General features: G+C 35.7%; 1 protein-coding gene across 1 annotated transcript in view; it reads left to right on the top strand.

Moving 5' to 3' along the window:
* Window positions 1–25,791, top strand: part of HCN1 (hyperpolarization activated cyclic nucleotide gated potassium channel 1) — a 181,965-nt gene that overhangs the window by 80,772 nt on the left and 75,402 nt on the right. The window contains exon 3 of the mRNA XM_026865803.1: window positions 6,405–6,566. Within this exon, the coding sequence (XP_026721604.1) occupies window positions 6,405–6,566 (162 nt within the window). The remainder of the gene's footprint in view (window positions 1–6,404; window positions 6,567–25,791) is intronic.

Genomic DNA, 25,791 nt, shown 5'->3' on the forward strand with positions numbered 1-25,791 from the left:
TGCTTCAGCTAATGAAGATAAAAGCCTAGTCTGATAAGGTACTTTCTGTCATCAATGTATGTGATGAATGAGCCCTCCACCTCTGTAAAAACACAGTGAAAACTAGCACTGTATTTTTTATTTCAAGATCCTGAGGTTTGTCATTCTTGGCTTGTTTTCTTCATCATAGAACTAAAGTGACTGCTCTGCTCTACTTAGATGTCAAGACAGATCACACTCATTAATCACAACCTGATAATAAAAGCACATGTTTTGGCAGTGAAGTAATTCTCTCTGTGTGAGAGAGAATATATTAGTATGACATTGGCCAATTTACAGTAGAAAATACATGTTTCAGAATTTATATATAGCAAATAGCTTTTGCTTGCTGGATGTATGTGACCTTTCCCAGGCTTGCCTAAATATTCCTTCAGAAAAGTAGTTTTATTAATGCTTTCAGGTTTAACCTGGACATAGTACACTGTCACATTTATATGTTGTTGTGCTGTTCTTTTTGCTCCACAGAAGCTGACTTCCATTTGTACATGCCTTAAGTTGGAATAAATGGGACATATTATAAAAATAATGTCAGATTGACTCCATCTAAAAAATAATAGTTTTTAAAGGTCACATAAACTAGGCCATTCTCAGCTCTTTTTTTCTGGATATGTTTGATTAAAAATAGTTTGTTCTGTTTATTAAATCACTGGTATTTTCCCTTCAGGGCAAACTAAAGCAGAAGCAGATCTTTGTGTTTGTCATCAGTTTAAGGTCACAAATACAGCTAGATTAAATAGTGCTATATACCTTTCCCCACTACCCAATTATCAATGATGAATTATTTATCATATAATTAAGCACACACATCAGAAATCAGTTGAGTGTAAAATGATACCCTGAAGGCAGTCAGACATTTCAGTTAATGAGCGTATACATCTATTTGTGGAAAAATATACACTATAGAATGTAGTAACTTTCAACTCCCATAGAAATTGGCTTTGGCAGGAGCTGAGTCAGACCCATAGTATCTATCCCAAGTGATATTTACTTATAATGTCTTTTGAAATCGATTTGTAGAATATGAAATGACTAAACAAAAAGCCACGATTGCCTTTCATTGTTTGAAGTAGATTGAGAGATGGATGTTCAAGAAGAGGCATTGTGCTCTCCTCTCCCTTACAAATTATTTTTATTTCCTGGGGAGCTTTGTTACAACCACTAAATTAAAAGTTAACATTTAGCTCAGGTAGGAAATTTGGATCCTACAGTTTATAATCTCTGTCTGATTGAAGCTCTGAGGGATAAACCTAATAATTCTGGACTGACCTAGACATTACACCAAAAATGCCTTCTCATTTTTATAACTGTTATTTTACCCTGAAGTCTAGCCTGAAGTTCCATTGTTGACCTTGGTAAAGCTTTCAGCATGCTTTCCAGAGCCTCCATGCATGTGTGCAGCTCTTTCTGTCTCCCCACTGTGGATATTTAATATTCCAGACTCCACACAGCTCACTTACTAGTATGACTGTCATTACATAGTGCCCAAAGCATGATGCAAATCCTAATTTTTAGATTACACCCAGGCTGGATTTGTGGTACTGGGTATCTTTAGTACTTCTGAGGGTTGGAGGAGAAGAGATGTCTGGATCAACTTGGTGATGTGAGATTTGAATAAATTTTCTAGGAAGTCCTCAGGTTTACTTTTAAAATAAATAAATAAATGCAGAATTAGATTATGGCCATTTATATAAATATATGTACTGAATCTAAAAATCAAACTGAACTATATCCCAATTATCAGAAGACAGAAGAGATAACCTGTGCATTCCACGACAGCAGTTCAACAGATTTTGTGTTTTTGTAGTTAACCTATGTGTCCACTATTAATATTACAGCCCTAGAATTCTATTAGGCAAGTGGGTTGGTAAGACTGGAATCATTTTTCTGTCTTATGCTCAGAAATCAGTTAGCAGGACCAATTTAAAGATACGCTCCATTATAAATGTGAGGAAGCAATAGTCTGCTTCTTGCTTCACACATAGAAACAAAAAGTCATTAATAAAGTGTGAGTAAAAACTGAGATAAAACGTGTGAACTCTGACTTCTTCAACAATTTCTTGTTCTCTGTGTGCAATATTTTGCCAGAATATTAGAAACTGTTAATCTGTGATTACATGTCAGCCATTGTCAGAGGCATTGTCAGCTCTTTAGGCAAAAATTCAAGGTTTCCAGGGTATTGTAAAAGGCTTATGAAAATAATACAGTAAGGAATTATGAGTTCTCAGAATTGAATTCATAAACTAAATTTATTATTAAGCATGATTGTGAAGTATATAGAAACTATGAAAAATGACAGTATTACAGCCAACCCCCCCAAACAAACATGACAATAATAAAAAGTATCATGTGTAATTGAAATGAAACTGACTAATAAGCAAAAGGGATAAATATCTATTAAATCCTCTCTATTATGTGAAATAAAAACATGAAATGCATTAATTCTTAAGTCAATTTTAATGTTTTCTCAGTTGAAGTAATCTCATGTCAGTGTAGTAATTTTTTAAAAATGTGTTGTCCCCAGACTTGCAGCTCTTTCTGGTTAAGCTCAATATTTAGGTATGAAATTAGGAATCTAAATAAAGTAGCCACTCCTGCTATATTTAACTACCCAAGTAACAGGTTTAGGAGCCTAACTTTAGTTGTATGCATTTGAATTATTTTTCTTAGGAATATTATCTTGATAAGACATCCATTCAAACAGAGAGATTTGACCATGCATCTGTAGTGCAAAGTCAAGGTATATCAATTTGTAGTCTTCCTGTATTTCTTCCTATCCCACTGGAGAAGCAGCTAACGGTCAAGCCACCATCTGCTGAAATGAGTGGCATTAGCTTTCTGTCCTCCAGTTCCTCTCTTAATAAACTACAATTCACACATCTCCTGGGAGTTTTAATATTTCATTAATACAGGAATTGAACTTTGTGATTACACAATTAAGGTTCTATAAAAATATTACTTCTCTTACTGCTCTTGTTTCAATATATCACAATCAGTTCCTGAATGGAAGAACATAAAATACTAAACATGCAATATATGATTTCAGTCCACAGGATAGTTTGGTTATTATTTTCAAAAACACACACACACACACAATGTAAATACATCAATACAGTACCATGAACAAATATTATTATTCACTTACAATGTATGCTTTGGGTGTTTAAAATTTTCTTCCAACCAAGCACACGTTTCCGTAAGTTCCTTTTAGGAGAAAACAACTCAGCTTTTATTTGCTGGAGAGAGAATATGCAGAGATGTTTAAAAGTTTTTTTCAACGTTTGGTTAATATTTTTCTTATGAAGTTACTTTCTTTAATACAGAGTTATCACAGTTATTAGATTAAGCTACAAAAATATTAGATGATATAAGCAAAAGGTGTTACTGTTCTTGCCGGTACATGACCATTTCTGCAGAGGCACACTACTGCTGAAGAGGCTTTGAAGAAGAACAAAAAATATTACACAGTCATACCAGTGTGACAAGATAGAATAGTCCTTGCAGAGCCCAAACCCAATGGCAGACCTCTTTGGTTCAGCAAAGCCCTTGATTTTGAACTCACTGCTTCAGTTGTTTCGTTTGATTTATAGTCTCCCTTTGTAATATCTCTTTATGTGTCCTGGTTCTACTGTCTTGTTTGGGAAGCCTTACTGAGCTGTAGCACAGTCTCGTAAGATAGGCAGGGAGTGATACATCCATAGGAGCTAGGCAAGATTTCGGAAATGCTGAAATAAATACCTCGACAAATCTATCCACCCACTTTTTTTTTTTTTTTTTTTTTTGGTCAGTGCATTTTACCGAATTATATAATTTTAAAATTTGAAATTAAAAATGTACCAGCACAAAATGGTCTAAATCTTGGAAATTCTGAGTTTTGCAGACCATCTCTGTAATCTGAATTAAAGCCCCAAACTAGACTCCATTCAAGGGAAAGAGCCATAGAATTACCATTTTTATGCAGCTATGATCACATGATACCTGCACAATCTGTCATGGTGCCTAAGCCCATAGTTGCAGAGGCAGGATGAGGATTCAGGAGCCTTGGGTATGTGCAAGTGGTGTTTCTTGGACTCCGGAGAATTTTGGAGAACCTGATCTTTGCATGTTTATCACAGACACCTAGGTGCATGTTTTCAGAAAAGTTCTCTTTCTAAGTATAGAAATTAAGATATTTGTGCTTATATTTATGACCCATTTAAAAAAAACAAAACAAAACAAAACACTCAGTATCAAATACAGTGAATTATTCTGAAAATCTGGTCTCTTACAGTAAATCCTGTAACAGGAAGCTTGAGGCAGTATGAAAACATTGTGGGTGGGAACTTTGATTTTTGTCCAGCTCTAGTGTAGAGGTGTGATAACCTGCTTTTCTGGAGGAATAGAAAATTCCTGGGAAAGTTGTGATCTCTGTGTAAAATATGTATTGTTTCTATCTGATGTTCTACACTTTTTTAGACAAATATTCTAGGAGAAATCCTGCTTCCTCTGGAAAAAAAAAAATCTGCAACTTTTCATGTGATAAGGAATTAATCTGCACTTTGCAGTGCTAGTATAATAACCATGTGGATAAAGTGTTACCTGAATGAGTGCTAGTGTTGCCAAATAGTAGGAAAACTTGCTATTTTTTCCAGTTCTTTCAAATAAAATTATTTCAATTCACACATCTACTCTCAGTTCATATCATGCTATTGAAACTGTAGCTACTGAAGTAGCTATAACTGTAAATACATTTCTTAACAAGACAAACTTGTAGTGGTGGCACTTTTCTGTTTATTTCCCTTTATATATCTCCTAAATATCAGTGTCATCTCCTCAATTTTGACAAGAGCTAGATGGTATTTGAATAAGACACAACATTTTGAATCGTGTTACAAGCATCTGTTTCCAGTGTCTATCAAACTGGGATTTGGAATACATTCTCTTTAAATGCCCTAGACTGAAAAAATGTTTTGCTCATGAAGTTAGTGTCTGAGATATGTTTCTTCTATGCCAGTTTTGCTTTTTGGGACTCAAAACACACACCATCCTTTTCAAACACAAAGTCTCACTGACAGAAAATGATATTGAAAGATACTATAACACATTCTCCATATTTGCACTTGCACACATTTACAGTGTGGATACTTAATCTTTGATTTTTGTTTAGATATGTAAAAGTTAAGATACAGACTTTACCTCTTTCATATGTGAATTCTCTTACTTACAATTGCAAAATGTTTCCTGCCAATATGCCTGTATACCTCTAGCAATGGGATGTTTTCAGCACTAGAGCCTCTGATTTCTCTGTCTGTCTGTACAATTAAATATTATTTTCTACTTAAAATTCCATTAAATATCAACTGGGCATTCTCCATCTTCTAAATGGAACTCCTGCATAGCGATAATTATGCATATTAAAGTGTAACATTTATCTTCAGTTAACTGAATTGTGTAATAGGTAAAGAATATGCCTATTTGTAGTTTGGAAATACTTTAAAACCAGTAGAAAAGTACTAAATAGAGTGGTTTTCTTCATACTATTTGGCAGCTGACTGCTGCTGTTCATGCTGTCCAACAAATTTGCTCATGATAAACCTGTAAATGTCTACGCTGTTTTTAAGAATATGTGATTTGACACTTTTCTAATGTGTTTTTTAAATGTTATTTTTAAGAATATATGTGTGATTTAGGACACTTTTCAGATGCAAACATTGTTTGTCTAAGAATGGAGGAATATATTGAAATCCAAATTATTATATTTGATATAAACTTAGCTACTACAGATGTAGTATCCGCAGGATTCTCAGTATTTCAGGAAAACTGCTGCGATGAACAGCTTTTTTGTCATTTTGATTGGTGAACTGGTATGTGCAAATTGGTTTAATAGTATAGAAATAGAAGTCCAAAAATATGTAAAATTACTTATATTGTAATAATGGTGCTTTTAAGAAGGTAAGAAACATGAAGGTGTATCTTTTCTGAATGTGTCCTTGAATTTGTATCTCCCACAACTTTGTGAGTATTTAGACTCCAAATTCATAGACAAATAATGGTCTCACTACCTTTACCAGGCTTTTTTAATTTGTGAGACTTGCTTCAACTGAAAGGAATTTTAGGCTTTAAGAAAACACTTTAGTTGGTCACTTCTTATCCAAAGTATGCCTTTTTCAGCAGTTTATGTAACACTGGGCATGCAGCCAGGAGTCAAGTGTGTCAGCAGAGCTCTCTGCCCAAATTAATGTTCCCAAATTAATGGTCCTTACTGAGAAATCTCAGCTTTTTTAGAAATTCAGGATGATACTTCTTTGCCTTTAGCCTGCCCAATGAGAATTAAATTATTTGTGTTTCTGATTTGCATCATGTACATCACCTGTAATTTTCACCCACAGATTTTCCACATGACATATGATCTGGCCAGTGCTGTGGTGAGAATCTTTAATCTGATAGGAATGATGCTGCTTCTGTGCCACTGGGATGGTTGTCTACAGTTTTTAGTACCATTACTCCAGGATTTCCCACCAGATTGCTGGGTGTCCCTAAACGGTATGGTTGTAAGTATTGTTCATTTTTCATTGTGCTTTCCAAACGTTATTTTTTTAAACTGTTAGCTTCAGAATTAAGTGTAAAAATATATATGCCTAGTAAAACATTGCCCTGCAATTTATTCAAGGTTACTTCTGGGTTTTGTTGGCTGGCTTGCTAATGAACTAGAAGTTTGTTTTGTAGCCCTTATCACTGGTAAAATAATATTGACTCATTGTCAGTTAATGAGCCAGAAAATACTTTCAGTTCTAAGGTCATTTTAATTTATTAACACTCTTACCCTCAAGAAATCTGCCAAAAGAAATTTGGAAACACTCAGTTCACCAGTGCTTTCAATTTAGGCTGTAGTTTCAGAATGCTTCTGAAGGTATGTTATTGGTGTTTGTTTTGTCTAACGTTGTCCTCAATTTGTTTTGTAAATAAATTCTGGGTCATCTCCTGATCTCTTTACCAAGTTGTTCCCAACTTAACAGTCAACATTATTTTTTTTCTAAGTAAAATCAGATTAATACATTTACTTCTATGACAATTTGTATGGACGAACAGACTGTTCAAGGATGGAATGTGGCTTTGCCTTATTTATAAGGAAGGGTTATGATGTTCTGCTTGCCTTAAAGACCAATGGCTGTGAAAAATTAAGTCATTTTTATCAAGTCAGATAATGGGGTAATACACAGAACATTTTAATGGGAAATACACTGAAAAAGTTTTTGAAATGTGCCTATACCAAGAAGAAAAAGCCCCAAGCAACACTCTCATTGGCCCTCTGAAAACATGTGTGTCTCCATTTTTTACAGTGTTCGAATACATAAACCAGCACCTCTAATGTATCTGGGCATCTTGCTCAGTCCCACATATTTCTATTGTAGAAACATAATGATATTCATCCCTTTAGAAATCTGATACCACACATTACAGTGGGAGCTCGCTGACTAAGATTGACAGTCATACAGACAAATATTTGCAGTCATCAAGCAACTTCTTTAATGATAAGCAGTATGTTTGCTGACACCTCATTGTGCAGCATTCCTAAAAAAATAGTGACATATCTTCAAAAATGGGATTGCTACAAATAAAAGTAGGTCACCAGAATGCTGACTGGCATGTCTTTGCATTCTGCTGCATTCTGGGTTCTGCTTTGTAACATCTTCCATTCACATTTACAAAGGGTACATTTTCTACTGCCTTGTTAAAGATCTGGATGAAAACCATGGTCACAAGTGAAAGAAAGCCTTGGATTACACTTAATTGAAGTATTTAACTTTTAAAGAACACTGAACTATTAAGTTCCCTCTCTTCCATAGGAAGAGCTACATTTAATCTAAGAAGGCTGTGACACTGTGCACATGCTCAGGAAGACCCTTCTTTCTGCCTGCCCATACTCATGTTGTTTTTATGGAAACAATACTCTCTCCTTACTGGCCAGACACTCTTGGAAAGATCGTTTTTGAAAGTTGCAACATTTTTTTTTTCCATCTGGCAACTGAATACGTTGCTGTTGAATGAACATTGTGGAGAGATCTGAAAACTGAGCAAGATTATGTTCACAGCATGGGCAGTCTTTTAGTCCTATGGCAAGAAAAAGAGTTGTTGACTGCCAGCCTGGTACCAAGAATATGTTTAAGGATACTGTTGTGGCAGGCAGCTAGACCTTTCTTCTGTCCTTCTTTCTCCTTTCTTTCTTCATGATGTTATGAAATGTTTCCTTATTGCTTTCCAGGGTCTGGAAATGATTCTTACTGAGTATGGACAGAGAAGCCATCATGGAATATCAGTCCTCTGAAATGATAGAGGAAATAGAAGGGTGATAATGATGATGATGGTGATGATAGTTATATGCTTTGCTGGTGTATTTGGAGTCTAACCAATGACTGACTTTGGAATTTGGAAGGGCTTTGTGTTCCTGATACTGCAAGAACTTTGGAAGGAGGGGTACCTTACTCCTTGGTGTACTGTAGCATATAAAAATTTTGAAACTTTTGTTACTGAAATGACTGCACCTAATACTACGGTTTGGACTCAGATGCTGTTGAGATAGAAAGTCAGATAGAATCTTACTATTTCTGTTGCCCTTAAGATCTTTGTCTGTGAACTGGTAGTGATGGCCATGGCAAAAGATCAGCATTGTTAGGAAGAGTAAGTCTTTCCCTTGCCCCAGCTAATGCACCTTTCTGTCAAAGTATTCCCTTCTCAGATTTTAGTCACAGATAAATGGTAGATTAATACCACAGATTAATGGTAGATTAATAGGTAAAGATAACTCCTTGTATTTGCATCCCTTTGGAGTCTTGTTCAAGTTTCTGAGACAAGTACTTCTGAAATAAAACTGCCCTAAGAAAGGCAAAATTCCTCTATTTGAATTTCAGTCTTTTGCTCCAATGTACATTCCTCAAAATGACATTGTTACAAGGGCTAACCTCAGGCAAGCAAACACCAATTTTGCTTTGATGTAAAATTTTAACACTTATACATGATGGTCATTGGCTTGAAGACTTGTTTAAGCCAATGTGTGCTTAGCCAGAAAAAGTTCTCCAATATGCAAGTCAATTGCAAACCAGAGCATTTGCAGATAACCTGATGATAAAGGAAGGATGCCATGAGGATAACATGCTGTGTCCTCAGTTGACAGAGCCCAGTGTACTCTTCCAGCCCATAGTTCCCTTCTGTCTTACACATTAGTTGCTTCAGGATGCAGAGTGCAAGAACTTCTGAAAGCCTTCTCCTGAAGGCTGTTTCTTCTGTACAAGCTGATAGTGAAAGTATTCAAATTCCATAGGCATGCTAATGGTTTTACTTTAAAAATACTGTTAAGAAAACTAACAGGTTAGATTTAGTGTCACAAATGAGTAGGATAATGAAACCAAGCTGCATTTTGATTGCTGCCTCTCTTAATAATGAGACTGGATGCAATTAAAGCAAAATAAATAGGTTGGGTTTTCATATTTGAAAGGATGATAACGATGTCATAGTGCATCATGAAATAGACTATGAAATGAAATAAAATGAAAAGCCTTCTCTGTTAAAGAGAATAAACTCACTACTGGTTAATACTGCACCAGCCTACAGCTTAAGCGGTTCAACAAAATTGTTCAGATCACATTGGCATATTGTATTCAATACTACTACTACTAATGAACCCATATTGTATCTGTAGCCTCAGATTGGCCTTCTTGGCCAGTTCCTAATATTGGCCTTTATGTTGCTATGAAAGCAAAGCCAGAGCCAGCATCTTCCTTTAATTTTTCTAAATGTGATCCCACTTGCCCATTTCTGTATCTTTACTGCCATTTGATTGCACTGACTTTATTAATGCTGAGTTACTATTGACAGGCAGGATGTTGTGCTCTTCCAGAATCTCGATGCACTTCTCTTATAAGAAAAACAGTAAATGCAACATAAAAGTAAGAGGAAGCTGGGTTTTTTTTCCACTCACTTAAGTCATGTTCCAACCAATTCATTACAGACAAAATAACAGTGAATTACTTTTGTGAGTGTATAGGGCTTCTTGATGCCGTTCCTACAGGGTTTTTTAACACTAGGATTGTGAGTTTCATTCCTAAAAAAGGTCTTTTCTGAAGAAGTTTCAGAGACTTTACTAATGATGCTGCCTAATTTCTCCTTGGCTCAGAAAGCCTATTATCTGCAGCTCCTTGTGTAATTTATTCTCAGCTTTCTGATCTGCATTTCTTCAGACTAGTGTAATAATGACTCATAGACCAAACATCTTTATCATGCCTCAGAGTTTAAGCCAATAGTTCTTTAGAAAATTAGGAGTAAAACTTGTAACTGAAATCAGAGGAGGCACAAGAACAGAAAAGCATAGTTAACTCCTCCTATAGTCAGTCTATGCAAAACATTCTGCATTTTGCATTCGGTTTTAGCTGCAGTGAATTTCAAAACCAGGCTGTGTACATCCCAACTGATGAATAGTTGCAGAGGGTCTTATATGGGACAGTTTCTAGGCGAGTAGAGATGAGAGGTGGCATTTTTACCACTGATGCCATTCTGGTCATATAAGCATGACTGCCTGCAATAAAGCATCTCTTGCAGCAGATGATTAGTTTTTATTGCATTTGAAGTTTGCTCTGTCTTTTTGTATCGCCTATGGCAAAGACTCAAAGGCATGTTAATCCTTGAAGTAACAGTATCTGAAGATCCCCAACCTATATTTTCCTGTCTATATTTGCAATAATTGGTTTGCGTGGTTAGGAAAACATATAGTCCTTTAAGCAAGGTATTTACCTGGCATTTTCAGATTTTTCATGTGTAATATTCCCTTAGTGACATAAAAATCTAGACAAGTATAAAATTTAACTTAAAGGTTTTTTAAAAGCCTAAGTGGATTGTAAAACTTTTGGAAAGGCCTTGCTTTTTTGGGCATTGCTCATAGCAGTCAGTTGGCGTTTGCTCAGCAAGAACCCTTGAGTTACTCTGGTTTCTTTGTTTTGGCTTTTCCTTACTGTCCTTGCAGTTGTATTGTTTGCAACTCTTGAGTGGCTTTAGGTTTTAGATCTGGTGTAGTGGGATTTTGAATTGTGCCACATCATTTTGCCAGGGGCAAAGGAAATCAGATGTTAGATTTCAGATCTTCATCTTTGACAGTATCAGCATTGCTAGGAAAAGAATTGGGGAATTTCTGCTGTAGCATGAAAATTCCTCTCATTATAAAATGAATGACTTAAATAAATACTTGATAGGGAAATTCAGAAATGCAGGAGATTGTGAGGATTTATAATGCTCTAGGAACTATGCTCTCTCTCTCTCTCTCTCTCTCTCTCTCTCTCTCTAATATGCATTAAACTATTTAATAATAACGTGCAGAACTTTAATTCTAAACATTTTTTACTAATGAACACCATTTTTGATTACACAATCACATGTTTTTTTCAGTAAGATCCCTGTTTTCCTCAGTGGAGCTCAGGGAATGCATTCATTTGATTTGTTGTTCAGCACTGGGTTTTCTCCTTTTTGATAATGCATCAGCTCAGGACCTTCTTCCCTATAGTTGGCCATTAGGGCAGCTAATTTTCTCATGAGATTTTTCTGTGTTTGATCATTATGTGATGATCATTGTTTAGAACTTCACAAATGTTTCTGAGTACCTTTCATTATATGGCAAGATATAGTAGTCATGTTTAAAACATTAGATTCCTATGACTTCTTTGGCAGTGCTGAGTAATAAGTGCTTCTGTAAATCAAATTCCACAGTCTTAAATTAGGTGCTTAGAAAATATGGAATGAACAGGAATGATCTGATTACTAGAGGCACTAAGTATCTCATGAGGTACACTACTACTGTGACATATCTTATAGTCATGTATTTATGTATATCTATTTAGTTACAGCAGTGCTTCTAGGAACAGATACAAGATTGAAATTACCTATCAGAGGGAGACTGTGATCAAAATAAAGGTAATTGTCCAACTCAGACAAGTGTTCTATTTACAACACCATGTGGAAATATGGTAATACCAGTAACAATATGTAACTGATATTCTTAAGACTAAGATACCCATATTTTGGGAATCTTAAGCAAATAATAATAATAATATCCCTTCTAGTATGTGCAGCTGTTCAGAATTCAATTACTGCTCTCTCTTGCACACAGCACTGACATAGTCACTGAGGTCACTTTCAAAGTTGAAAAATAAAGGTGCAAAGTCATTTACAGGGGAATTTTAAACTTCCTGAAAATTTAACATTAGCGAAAATATTAATGTTATCCATGAATATTTGGATTACAACTGAGATAAAAGTGAAGACATTCCTTCAAAGAAGGTATTCCCAATTATAATCCTACAACTCCACTAATTTTGGAAATTGTTTTAGCATTATGAACTCAGCTATTGTCACAAGCCCTGATACCTTACTTTACTGTCACTGAAATACTTTAACTCAGTGTAGTATTGATATAATTATTTAATGCTGATGGTGATAGTTATTTCAGTAGACATTGGTGCTCAGTGCTACAGAGGAAGGATCTAAATTAGGACACCCGTGTTTGTGATTGTAGCACTGTGTTACTGATGTGATAATAGGTGTTAAATGAATTAGTTGACTGCCTTTCATGCTTCTGTTTCTTTCAGATAACAGGTCTTCCTTATAAGGGATAAGAATAATGAAACAGTTAGTTAGAGGAAGCATGCAAAAGCAAATTGATGTACCTAATAGATACTAATTTATTTCCACACTTCTTCTTTGTTACTGTAAGAGATAGTAGGAAATTATCAAGATGTGAATGCAAGGAGGGACTTGCCCATTTATTGTCAAAACTAAATTTCCATGTTTCTCCTTCAAGAATCAACCCAACTCATAAATGCCATAAATAAATGCAGTATATTGAAAAGGGATTTCTGGTAACTGTAAATTACAAAATATTTTATGTAAGCCTTAAACTTGAAAGAATACAAGACACTGCACATAATATGGTTAAGTCTAATGCTGTGTTTGATAGACGTTCTAGGGAGAAATAATAGACATCATAAAGCATGCCTTAAGCCATTTCTTTAAGAAAAAATATGAACTAAAGCCAAAACTTAAGTTGTATCTGTCATATTTTAGAACCTTGTTCCCTCATTTGCCTTAGAATGAGTATTCAAGAGTTATAAGCACCTCATGGCCAACTGCAGCTTCTCTGTTGTAGAAGAGAGTGTTCCCTTTGTTCTGGGGAAGCTGGATCAGTCTACTTTGCTCTGTCTCTAGAAATTTAAGAGTAAGTTTGTATCTGCATGTTGAACAGGGATATCAATGTGGAACTATTATTCTCAAGTAGATTTCCATGGGTAGCCTTTCTCCTTTAACTGGAATATCAAAAAACTGAACCCTTGGAATATTAGTGCCAGAGCAAGTTTCCTAGAATAAATCTAGGTGTAGATACATACAGATTAATACCATTCATATAGATCTGTTCTTCAGCAAATCATTTTCCTTTTTATTGCAAAACTATATTAATATGCACAGTATGCACAGTCTAAATCTTGATCTGTATGCTTTAAGACTGTATAAAGATAATTGGCTTTGCACAAGCTGCATATTATTGTCAAGGGGTTCATTATCAGCCATATCACAATTTGGTTTTCTCAGGAGCACTTATTTTACTGCTTTTAACTGAGGGATTTTGCCTTATCAAACTTGAATTTGCTACACATGTCTATTCAGCACCTGACTCATCCCAATATCTAAAGTACATCTGGAGAGAAGTCTCTATTGAGATGCAATTAGTCATAAAAATTGGCTACCTAAAATTGTGCATTTAGAATGCTTATATTTCAGATTAGAAAAAAAGCAAAGCAAGATGCTTTGTTCTGGGTCATTTAATTCTGAACCAAGGCACACTTATACATCAAACACGAGATATTTTTGTTTCCATTGACCTGTGTCCTTCCAACCTACATCAGCAATCTATAGGATCTGTAATCTGGATTCCCAGAACCCCAGAGGGAAGGAAGACAGTATCATAACAGTGTTTTAAATCTGGTTATTTCTGAACTTCTCCTTCCATGGAAATTTTAATATTTCATATTTTCACTTTAATTTAGAATGAAGCTAAAAGCCAAACAAGGAGAATTCCCTGTAGAACTGGAAGTCTCAATTTGCATCCAGTTCTGATTACCAAAACATGAGAAAAGCAGGAAATATATGGCATTACTGTTCTCTTTCATTTGTTTTAATCTACGATTTTTCTTAATGTCTGAACTGTTTGTGCTCATACTTTTTATACAAATAAGCCAGGGATGTACACAACTCATTTGCATTTAGGCTGCATGTATTTTGCTTTTTTTTATAGAAGAGTAGGATAATTTTCTTTAATATTGCTCCCTTCTTTCCCCTTTCCTGCTCCTCCTGCTTTCTGCACATACACTCATTTGAGCAGACTCAACCTAAAGTAATTCAGGTAGAAGTAATTTAACAGCAGTGATGGAAAGGATTTTCTATAAAAGAAATAGTGTTCAACAAATCTTACATTATCTGAAATATGGAGCATCTTATTTAACATTTATTATTCTTGAGTAGATTTTGAAAACTATCTTCTAACTAGTCTGTGTACAGATGTCTGTGTATTGTATGAGCAAGCAGCAAGCACTTTCTTGTATCAGTTACTTTAAACATTAAATGCCTCTTAAATATATTTTGTTTTTATTTCTGCTATCTGGAGTTTTATGACTGTTTTATTTACTGTTTAGAAATTACTATTGATAATGTAAGGAAAAGAACAAAGCCCTGTGGTGAGACTTTCTCTGATCTGCATACACTTAATAATATGCAGTGCTTTGTTGTTTTTTTTTTTCTCATGTGGAGGAATAGCAATTTTAACATTAAAAACTTGCAGAGTATTTTTTAAAAATGCTGTAAATCATTTACTATTCTGTTTAATTTAGGTGTAAAAATAAAACCATTTTTCCCTACAAACACTATTGACATGACTTTCATATTTTTTCCTCTTTGTTTTGAATGGCTGGTGTTTATTACAAAAGGTTCATGACAATCTCATATGAATAGAATTGGAGCAGAGAGAGATGTACACGATCAGGTCTGGTTCAATAACACAATTTTACGTACATTTTGCATTTCTGCTAATACAATGAGAGAGATGCTTTGAAACAATCTCTTTGGGGAGACTGGCATTTGAATGAGACAAGAAAACAGTTCCTGTGTTCTTCACAGATGTCTCATGTACATTTTCCAGTCCATCTCATGTATCATTTTAGTCCATCCAAGATGCCCTAATCTGTAATAAGATAATGTAATTTCTCTTGGTTTTCTGTAAAAGATTTTTGTCCTTTTCCTTATTTTTTAGGCAAAAATACATTAGAGTGTAGTCACTGTATTTGATCTTTTGTATTTGGAAGAGGATGAAGTTAGCTTGCATTTGAGGGTAGCCTAGCACTTCATCAATAGTACATATAATCAGAAAAGGATTATCTATATTGATATACATAGTGAGGGACTTACATGACTGGGTTTGAACAACTTTCTACTCTGAAGTAGTATTTTCAAGCAGAGTCAGACTGCTAGTTCAGTTTCACAGACTAACTGAGTAGTAGTCAGGAATAAAGGCATAGTACCAATCATTTGTAAAACTTCACAATAATACCTAATATCCTGATGCTAATCTCTATTAGTGAAAAACAATTTAAATTTTTCGCTTAGATACAAGAAAAGTTACACCAAATCTAAACTCAGTTAAATGTTCCTAGAACAAAGCTGACAGAAGAATATTTGAAGTAGTTTTCTATTTATTTTGAATAGCTTTTCCAGATGTTCAGAATATTTCTGAAGTTTATGATGCATGACAAAAACCTTCGGTGGTAGCAAAATATAAATTTTACTCAGATTTATGTGAAAAGAACATGGAAGAGCTTACCCTGGAAAGGTAGACTCAATGGCAATGGGTAGGCATGCTACATTTCCAGTAGGTGATGGCAGATACGGCTTTGGAATTTTTGGACCGATGCAGATGTCTCTCTATAAGTTCTCATAACTCTTACCATTTACCTAAAGGCTGTCTGTCCCTTACCCTCATCTCTGTATATTAAGCACAGATGCAATTCAATGTGCCTTTACTTTCTTTTTATTCTCTAACGCTGATTGATTGTCATGGCCTCAGTCTTGCAGGAAGACCTTCCTTCTGCTACATACTCTGTGCCTAAATGGAGTGGTATAAAATTTACTCTAAAAGTAATTAGTTTATTTCTGAGTTGTATGAATATGCAAGGATAAGGTTCCCTTAGGCTTTTGCAGTCCATACCTTTACAAAGCAGCTGTTTATGGAAAGGGTAACATAAATGCTCACAGGAGGTACAGCCAGGAAATACCACATGCCCTCAGAAATAATGGTTTAACTGCACTGCTCCTAACTGAACATGTTTGGCAGATCAATAAAATATATTAATTCTAAACCAGCTTAATTGAATTATGAAGGAAAAACACACACCCACTAATGTGTGAAGGAGAAAGAAGGAATGAAGCACTTTAAATATTAGAAATATAATGTCTGAAGCAGAAGTCTCTTTTTTTAAAAAAAAAAAAGTTATGAGCCAGTGCACTCATGCATCTCAACGTGATTTGAGGAAACATAAAGCTGGTATGTGTAAAAATAAATAAAAGATGAAGGGTTTAACAAAGCTTGTTGTTTTTTTCTTTTGATTTTTAAGTGTTTCAGACTTGACAAATGAAGGTGCTGACTGCTTGCTCATACAGATAACAGACATCTGTACACAGACTATCTAGAAGATATTCTTCAAAATTTACTTATGAATAATAATGTTAAAAGCAGAAAAAAAAACCATTTAAATTGTTCACATACAGTGGTAACACTGAGTGCATAATCTGAATTAACAACTAAATATATATAGTGGCAATGAAAAACTCACCAAAATATAATATAACCCATGTTTCTAATCAGTAATGACTCTTAATTTAATTTTAAAAGGTAGTAGAAAAACATGGTATTTTGCTGTTTTGAAGAATGAAATCTACTTTGATATACTGTCCTCTGATGAACTTCTTCCCATAGAGTGATTTTGTTCCTTTTCACAGATTTTATTCTAAAGGTTGGATCTGAAAAATAATATATTTCCTGTTTTTATCAATAATTATGGGATTTTTAATGTAAACTTCAGAAGGCAGAAATAGCCATGTGATCTGAAATTAAATTTGATTTAAGACCACTTTAACCCTAATTTCAAGCTTTAGTCTGAAACTTTCTGGTGGGAACTGTGAAACTGTTTTGGTTTGTAAGTCAGTTAAAACTTGTCTGTACCTGTGTACTTGGAAGATGCAAAACATTGTTGCAATAAAAATAGGTTAATTGTTTATCACTGTTCATGCGCAGTGCCATACATAATGTTGTGGGTACTGGTTTCAAGGCAAACAATTTCTCTTCAGTGAATGGCTTGATTACTTTGTTTCAATGGACCACCTAATAATAAAAAACCCAATTCTTTTGATTATACTAAACATATGATAGATACTCAGTGGATTATCGGATTTTTAGGATCAATTTTGTCATTTAGCAGGTGTCCAGTAAATATGAAGCTTCTAGCTGAGAAATGTTTCCAACCATTTGCAAGTTAGATAACACAATTTTGGGGGTAAATATATGGTATTTTCATAAGAATTTGAGTCCTTTAAGATGTTCCCAATTTAACATGCTTCTCAACTTTTTTTCAAGCAAAGTAAATGCCATGTCTTCAATATATGGATATGCAAATACATGTCCTGAATCCAAAAACTCGTACTCTCAATGTGTGCTCTCTGCTATATAACTATCTGATGAGTGAATAATTACAAAGTTTGCATTCTAAGCGTTCCTGTGTGCTCATTAGGCACCTTTCTTTGTCTCTTGCTTGCTCCTATCTGTGGTTTACCATACCGTCTCACTGTAGTATGCTTACATTAAAGCCTCTGTGCTTGAACTGAGTTCACCTAGTCGTATCTCCAGCACCAGTTACAGAGCTCCACTGACTCTTCTCAGACTTTGCAAGGGCAAACCATGTCTTGATCTGAATATCAAATTGAAGTGTAAGAGCAAAACCATGGATTGTAAAATAAAAACACAGCTCAAGACTGTCCTTCAGAATTTTATTTTCTCCACTGGATTGGAGCAAGGAAGAAATGGGAAGGCATGTCTGTCCATGAAAACAGAGACATGGTCAGCAGGGGAACTCAGGAAGCTAATGGAGGTGGCTTTAGCTGAATGGTGTCCTACTGCAGCTGGTGGAGAAACCCTCCCCTGGAGGTGATAAAGTACACCTGCATTAACCTTCTACTCTGAATCACTATCTGCAGGAGTTTGATTTTTGCTGACTGTGTAGGGAGCCTAGGGACACTTGCCAAGTCAGCCATCAAAGTGAAGTACCTGAAGTAACTTGATGGGAAATTTTATTATGCTTTCCCGCCTTATCACCCATTCTTGCAAACAAAACCCAGGACAAGTTTGGCAAACATTCTTGCCAACAAAACCCAGCACAATTTTAGTAAACGACAGAAAATGCAATCACTGTTACTACTGTTCATCTTCCATTGCTCAATATCAGTGTTCTTCCTGTTCCTGTCAGACATCAGTCTTAGATCTCCCATGACTGGCCTCTCCCCAGGGTTTGTCCTCTGGGCTGGTCATCTTCCTCAACCTTACCCGTTTCAGTCAGAGCATCTTCATCTCAGTACCTAGACTGAGGAAACTGAATTTCTTTAAAATACTCTGCAGGTGCATGTTACAGTTTCTCTGCAGGATAATTTTGTGCATCTTCCTTTAATCAAAGCATGCAGTTTAATTCTTAATTGCGGTGAGAGACTTTTTTACTTTTTATGTTGCAGCTATGAAGGTATCCCATATACTTTCCAAGCATCTCTGTACAGTTAAATTCCATTACCATTACTGTGTGGATGGAATGGGTATCTCATAAATACTTCGTATGAAGCTGTGAGAAGGCAACTTGATTAAAAGTTGCACCTATGAAAAGTAGGTGATTTATGACATAGTCCTTTTCTGTATTCACTGATCTGTGGAAACATAGGACAATGAAGCCTATTTATGACTGGGTCATAGCTCTTTCCATATCTCACTAATTCAAAGTATGTTTTTTCCCTCTTCTTTAGATAATAAAAATCCTATTGGAGGTAAATAGTTTAGAAAAAGGAATTAGTATCTTTGAACTGCTGTTTCTCTGATCAACAACAAATAATCTAGTTGTTTAAAAACTACATGTGGTAGTAAGAGAGAGTTATATCTCACATGATCACTAATCAGGTAAAAATAATGCAATGAAACAGTGTATACAAAATACTGAACATTAAATTAGAATTATGTATCAGTGGATTTAGTCCCTCTAGTTTTGAGAGAGAGGTAGGAAGGTGGGCAGAGGAGAGAAAAGACAAAATTAATGTATGGCTGCATCCAGGTTAATGATTCAGCTGTTAAGAGTTCATTCAGGCAGGACCATGGGACCAATGTGAATCTGGCCCGTGGTCTGTCTGGCCCCTTTCCAAGGTTATCAAGGAGCAGATGCCCAGGGAAGATCACACCACAGCAAGCATTGAGTGATATTTCCTTTAGCATATCCTACAAGCTTCCAGAAATATGCAGCTGAGGGACTTCTGGATCCAGAGCTGGTATCCATGTGTTTAACAGCCATTGCTGTGTGTTTCTTCCAGTAGATTGTCCAATCACTTTTTGAGTTCATGTGCATTTTAATACCAGACCAGAATTGTGGGCACAGTGACATAGTGTCATGACTCTTCCATACTGTTATGGTTTTGAGCTAGCCTTGCAGTCTGGACTTGGCACTGTGCCCTGCACTGGGGTGGCTGAGAGGGTCCAGTTATTGAGTGGGCATGGGCTCCTGGTTGTACAAGGGCATCCCTCTCTTTAGAGCTGCTGGAACTGGGACTTGTGTGCTCCTCACTTCTTAGGTGAATGTTACAGTCACTCAGGTGCTCTGTCAACTCCCTCAAAGGAGTTAGAAGAGGGGCGTGTTCCCCTTCCTTCTCCTCAGAGTATGAAGTTGATACCCCAAAATTTTGGACATTCTTGTATGTTTTAGGTTTACCTACCTCTGGTAGAGGAGGAAAATTAATTTTTTCATGAGTCACTCGGACTTTTTTTTTTTTTTTTTTTAATGCCTTGTCATGGTTTAACCCCAGATGGCAACTAAGGCCCACGTAGCCACTGATTCCTTCCTGGTGGGATGGGACAGAGAATCAGAATCTGTGTAAAAGTGAGAAAACTCGTGGCTTGAGATAAAGACAGTTTTATAAGTAAATCAAAAGCTGCACACACAAGAAAAGCAAAACAAGGAATTCATTCACCAATTCCCATTGGCAGGCAGTTGCTCAGCCATCTCCATCACATGTAATGGTTACTTGGGAAGACAAACGCCATCACTCCAAACATCCCCCCTTCCTTCTTATTCTGCCAGCTTTATATGCTGAGCATGACACCATACAGTATGGGATATGCCTTTGGTCAGTTGGGGTCACCTGTCCTGGCTGTGTTCCCTCCCAACTCCTTGTGCACCCCCAGCCTGCTCACTGGTGGGGAGGAGCAGAAAAGGCCTTGGCTCTGTGTCAGCACTGCCCAGCAATAGCTAAAACATCCCTGAATTATCAACACTGTTTCCAGCACAAATCCAAACCATAGCCCCATACTACCTACTATTAAGAAAATTAACTCTATCTCAGCAAAAAACAGGACATGCTATACATCATTTGTGGATGGCATTTAGGCTACTAAATAATTTTTTTCTTTATATTATTTTATTACCTTGAAAGTCTTGTAGACTCTAGTAATCACTTGCAGTTTTAGAGCATCTGAATTTAAGAACAGGTCATCAGCAAAACTCAGATGAATTCTCAGAAAAAGAAGAGCCTCTGACCTAGATCCAGCCTACTTGCTTTGTCACCAGGGTTTGTTCTTTTCATAGAGGCAAAATAAGATTTCAGCTGCAAAACTCCTTTTCTTCCTGCTGTCACTGTCTAATGAAATAATGCACAGCTTTTTGTAGGACATAGTATCTGATGGAGGACTGTGATTTACCAGCCTCTTGACCAGCCTCTTGAGGGCTCGGATATTTAGTAAATTAATTTCTTGAAGAACTGTAAACTAACCAGATGTAGCCTAAAGTCTCAAAGGCATCAGGTTAGGAAATAAACTGAAAAACTGACATCAAAAGTTTTGCCTTCAAAACCAGGTAAGTGAAGAATGCTTAAAACCAGCACTGAACCTCTGCCTTAAACACTGCATTACTTAAAGAGAAAATAAAATATTATAAAATTATATCTTTAGACTAAGGAGAAAAATATTTGAATTTGCCTCTGTGTGGTAACAAGCATCACCTTACCAGGCAAAGAACCAGTTTTTTTAAAGCACTGAAACTTCTGAATCCCAGTCCCAACTCTTACATTGATTATCTGTGTGAAAGTAGCATCGGTTCAACTTGATAAGTTTTTAAGCAGATTAAAACGTATTCAGAACCTATGTAGACATGTTTTCCTAAGGACACAAATACTTTAAAAAAATATTTGCTAGAGTATGTATGGATATAGAGCAAGGATGAAAATATTTCTTAGAATATCAAGGTTTGAATGTTTTGAGATGTATTTAGTGAGAAAAAAATGATATTATAATTTTGTGCATGTCTATGTACCTTTCAATTTATGTGTTGTTTGCCTAGCCTTTTCCTAATAATAGCCTTTTCTGCCACTTGCTAAGTTAGCTGTTTGTTTCCTTGTTTTTATGTAGCTTCACAATCACTTTGATTCAAAGAAAATGGTGCTAGCACTCAGAAAGCTAAATGTCCACTATCAAAACCATATCATTTTCATTTTTCATTTTATTTGGGATCAGATGCTTCACATAATTTGCTGTCTAGTCTGACTTGTTCACATAATAGAGAGATGCAGTTCCTTCTGCTGAGTTCCCTTTTCTAAATTGGTTGCAAATGTTGTCTGTGATGGTGGAGATTCTTCCTAACAGTTTTCAGTAAAGCAGTACACTGTGGAGTCACGAGTCAGGTTTATGTCACTTCACTCCTTCAGCCATCTCCCAGAACTGTGCTATATTAAGCCCACATTATCGTCTCCCTGTTCTTGACTATTGGATAGCTACTGTTGAAAATTTAAAGCTTTTCTCAGTGGTTGCATTATAAAAGCATTTCATAAATGGTTTGATTCAATGCTTGAGGCTTGTTAAGTAAACTGTTTTGCATCATATTGAGCTCCTTTCACCAACTGAAAAGAGCAGAAAAAAAGATACAGTGTCTTTAATGAACTCTGATTTTTTACCTCTCCTGAACAATGCTATTTCATGAACTTATTTCTCATGGAAAATGCTTCCTTGCAGGATTAATGTATTCTCTTATGCCATTATTTTGACACTTTTTTCCCTTTTATCGTGTTTCTCTCTGGGATGCATTATTTACCTAGTGAAATTATGTTTACTAAAATCCTGTAGATAGACTTGCTGAAATTACTTATTATGACCACACAATACTTACTGTGATTACAACCTATTTTCCCTTTGATGGTCCATGTGTATCTGTTCCAGACAGCCCCTTTTAAACAGCGGCACTTATTTCAGGATCAAAAACCAGTGTAATCTGAACTTCATCAAACTTTGGGTGTGGTATGAGAGATTTGGTATCAGATTTTTAGGTTATTTAATACATTTCAATAAAAGGATCTTGAAGAACAAAGTTCAGCATAGAATGGCATGGTAACATCTGCAGTTATAGTAATATGCATTTGTAAAAACTTTATTTTTTTTAATGTATATTTTATGATAATGAAATTGATTTCTAAGGAGGGGAGAAGGAATGGTCTCCAGTTGGAGTAATTTTTCATAAAGGTGATGCCACCTAATAAGTTTTCAAACGGATGTATAAAAAATAGTCACAACTCATGGGCAAAGTCTAGAGCCCCTGATGTCCCCACTGCAGAAGCACTTCATATACTGTGAGAGCTCTTTAAGGAACTGAAACACAAACCCTTGAAAAATACTTGACAGCTTCATTACATTCTGATCTCAATTTTCCAGCAGATGGGCATGAGACGAAGCAATAGGTACATAGGTACATTGAAAATTCTTTCACCAGTAGTCATCCCTTAGTTTGTCACTGACTGACAATGGGGCTGTGTTAATACTGGTAGATTAAACATGCCCAGGTCTGTTTTCTGTCCTGGAAGCCAATTGCCTTCACAGCCTGCTTCTGTACAATTGGACTTCTTAGTTACAAAGGCAAGGTGGCCTCAAGTGAGCCTTTGCTAACTCTCAGGCTGTATTCAGGAGTTGTTTTAGTGAGAATTAACTGGCCTGAGCCAAAATGACCGCTTTCAAGAAATTGCAAGTACATACAATCAGATTCCACGGTAAGATAATGTTTCCTAGCACTGTTAAAATTTCACATGGGGAAAATAGACATCCACTCTAAACTTAATAAAATCTTTGCAACAGCTCTGCAGACTGAAATTCCTTAAAAATTCTTATTAAAATAATCCTTTGGAATGGAATGTTATTTTAAATGGGATTCATGTATTACAAACTTTCTTCAGTCTTCTGGGTTCAGTAAAGGGAGCACAGTTACCAGATAAAAGGACTAGTCAGAGCAAGCTGAATCATAGACAAAAGAATAGAAAAAGTACTTTTCCGATAAGCTTTAATTTATTATTTTGTAACTTTATATATACAGCTGTAGGAATTCATTATGGTACCTCTGTTTAAGTACAGATACACACAACAAAGAGCAGTACTGAGCAGTATACAAGGAAGCCTTTCCTATGAGAGTCAGAATGTATCTTCTTATGTGAATTGTCCTTTTGAATGCAGTGAGCCTATTCATTTGAACATAGCAACTCAAATATGTATGTGAAAGACCAGGTTGTGCGCATAAGCCAAATACCTGCACTTTTGTTTTTTATGAATTGCCACACTGATTCTACAATGAAAATTATGCATCCTTACTACGAAAAGGTGATCACAGGTAGATATTCTTGCTGCTTGCTTTTAATGGGGGAATGTATTAACAGATAAGTAATCAATTTTTTCTGCATCAGAAAACTTAATCAGAAGAAAGATCTGCTACACTACATTGTTTTTGTTTGATGGCTAGTGCCAAAGACATAGCACCAAAACATGAATAAGCTTTAATGACACAGCAAAGTCACATAGTGACTCAGAACAAAGTAAATATATAATATTTAGTCATTGTTCCTCCAGTCAAACCTCTTTTCCTGTGGAATGCTTTCTAAATTTTTTCTGCCAGTATTGGTCTTGAAAGTATGTGCTAAGTCATTTGCACCATCTGTTATCTGTGCATGTATCAGCAGAGGGAAATGTTGAGAAGTTTCTGAAGACATCTGTTTATTCCACTAAGCTTACTGATTCAGGTTTTTTCCTTAAATCATATTTACACACTTCCTCAAAAACATTCTTCTTGCTTGCACTTCTTAAGAATTTTAGAATAACAGCAGAATTTTTAGTGTTCCAAGTCTGATCTCACCTTGCCTTTGTTTACTAGTTTCAGAAAACAAGAGATTCTTAATAATAATAGCTGTGATAAGAAATAGAGGATTTGCATGATAGTATGTTCACAATTGCATGAGTTTTGAAACAGTAAATATTGCACAATTTTCCCATTGGCCAACTTGGTTAGTCATTGTGGTATTCAAACAACTTCTTTAAAAGTTGAAGTGCTGAGATAGTATTTTGTTGTAATTTTCTGAGATTTTAACTACTGTGTCATTCTAAGATACTGTACGAAGCCAGAGGCAGTAAATTATGCATGGAAAGTATGTAAACTATATATCTGTATCAAAATACATACAAGGATTATTGTTGAAATTATAGATTTCACATAGAGGCCCAATTCTAGTCTCATATCAGTGTTATGTTCCTATAACTAGCTTACACAGGAAAATTACTGGTAATGGATGTTACTTGTATTCTGCAATATGAAAACAGAGTAAGAATTTTAAGACATGTCAATACCAAATGCAAAGCATGAGAAACTTTTCAGGACAGTAAAACTTTTATGGAAGTTTAAGTGTAACAGTTGGGAGGATTTGGCCATTGAACTTAGATGATGCAGGATTTGGTAAGAAACATGTTTTTTTTCTAGTTCTGTCTGACATACCCTTTAGAAATGTAATTAACATTCAGGTATAGCCTTTTCTTAGCACACCTTTTTGATTAGTTAAATTATATTTAAAATCTCAAATTTAAGGAGTCTTTAAGAAACTGTTGGAAATAATGGCTTGCAAATTAATACATAAAAATAATATGGCTATATAAGACACAAAATACAGTTTAATTGAATTCCCATTGGAAAATACTGTAATTTTTATAGTAACTTCGACCATCAATGGCTCATGTCCTCCAGATTTTAGGCAGATGTTTCCTTGGGGCCACTACTGCATTACGGTATGTGCTACCATGCAAGCAAGGATGCTTTGTGCTTTCTTTGGCCTTTGAAGCCCCATCCTGAACTTTACATTAATTTTGTGCAATAATTGTCTGTGACAATGCTAAAATCAGAGGGCTTACTTAGGGACTGTCTAGCTGCCTCCGTCCTCATAAATTAAAAGTGTCCACTTTTAATGGGCTCTGGGGTAGGACTGGGATAGGAGCTACCTACTGTGTCCATAGCATTAATCTCTTCTGGGTTTCATCACAGGACGAGCTCATACCTGCCTAGAAGGAATGGTTCCTCACTCACACCAGCTCTCAAGTAGGCCTGC

Source organism: Athene cunicularia (genome assembly GCF_003259725.1).
Source record: "Athene cunicularia isolate RWA chromosome Z unlocalized genomic scaffold, athCun1 chrZ_part1, whole genome shotgun sequence".
In the NCBI taxonomy this organism is placed as follows: Eukaryota; Metazoa; Chordata; class Aves; order Strigiformes; family Strigidae; genus Athene; species Athene cunicularia.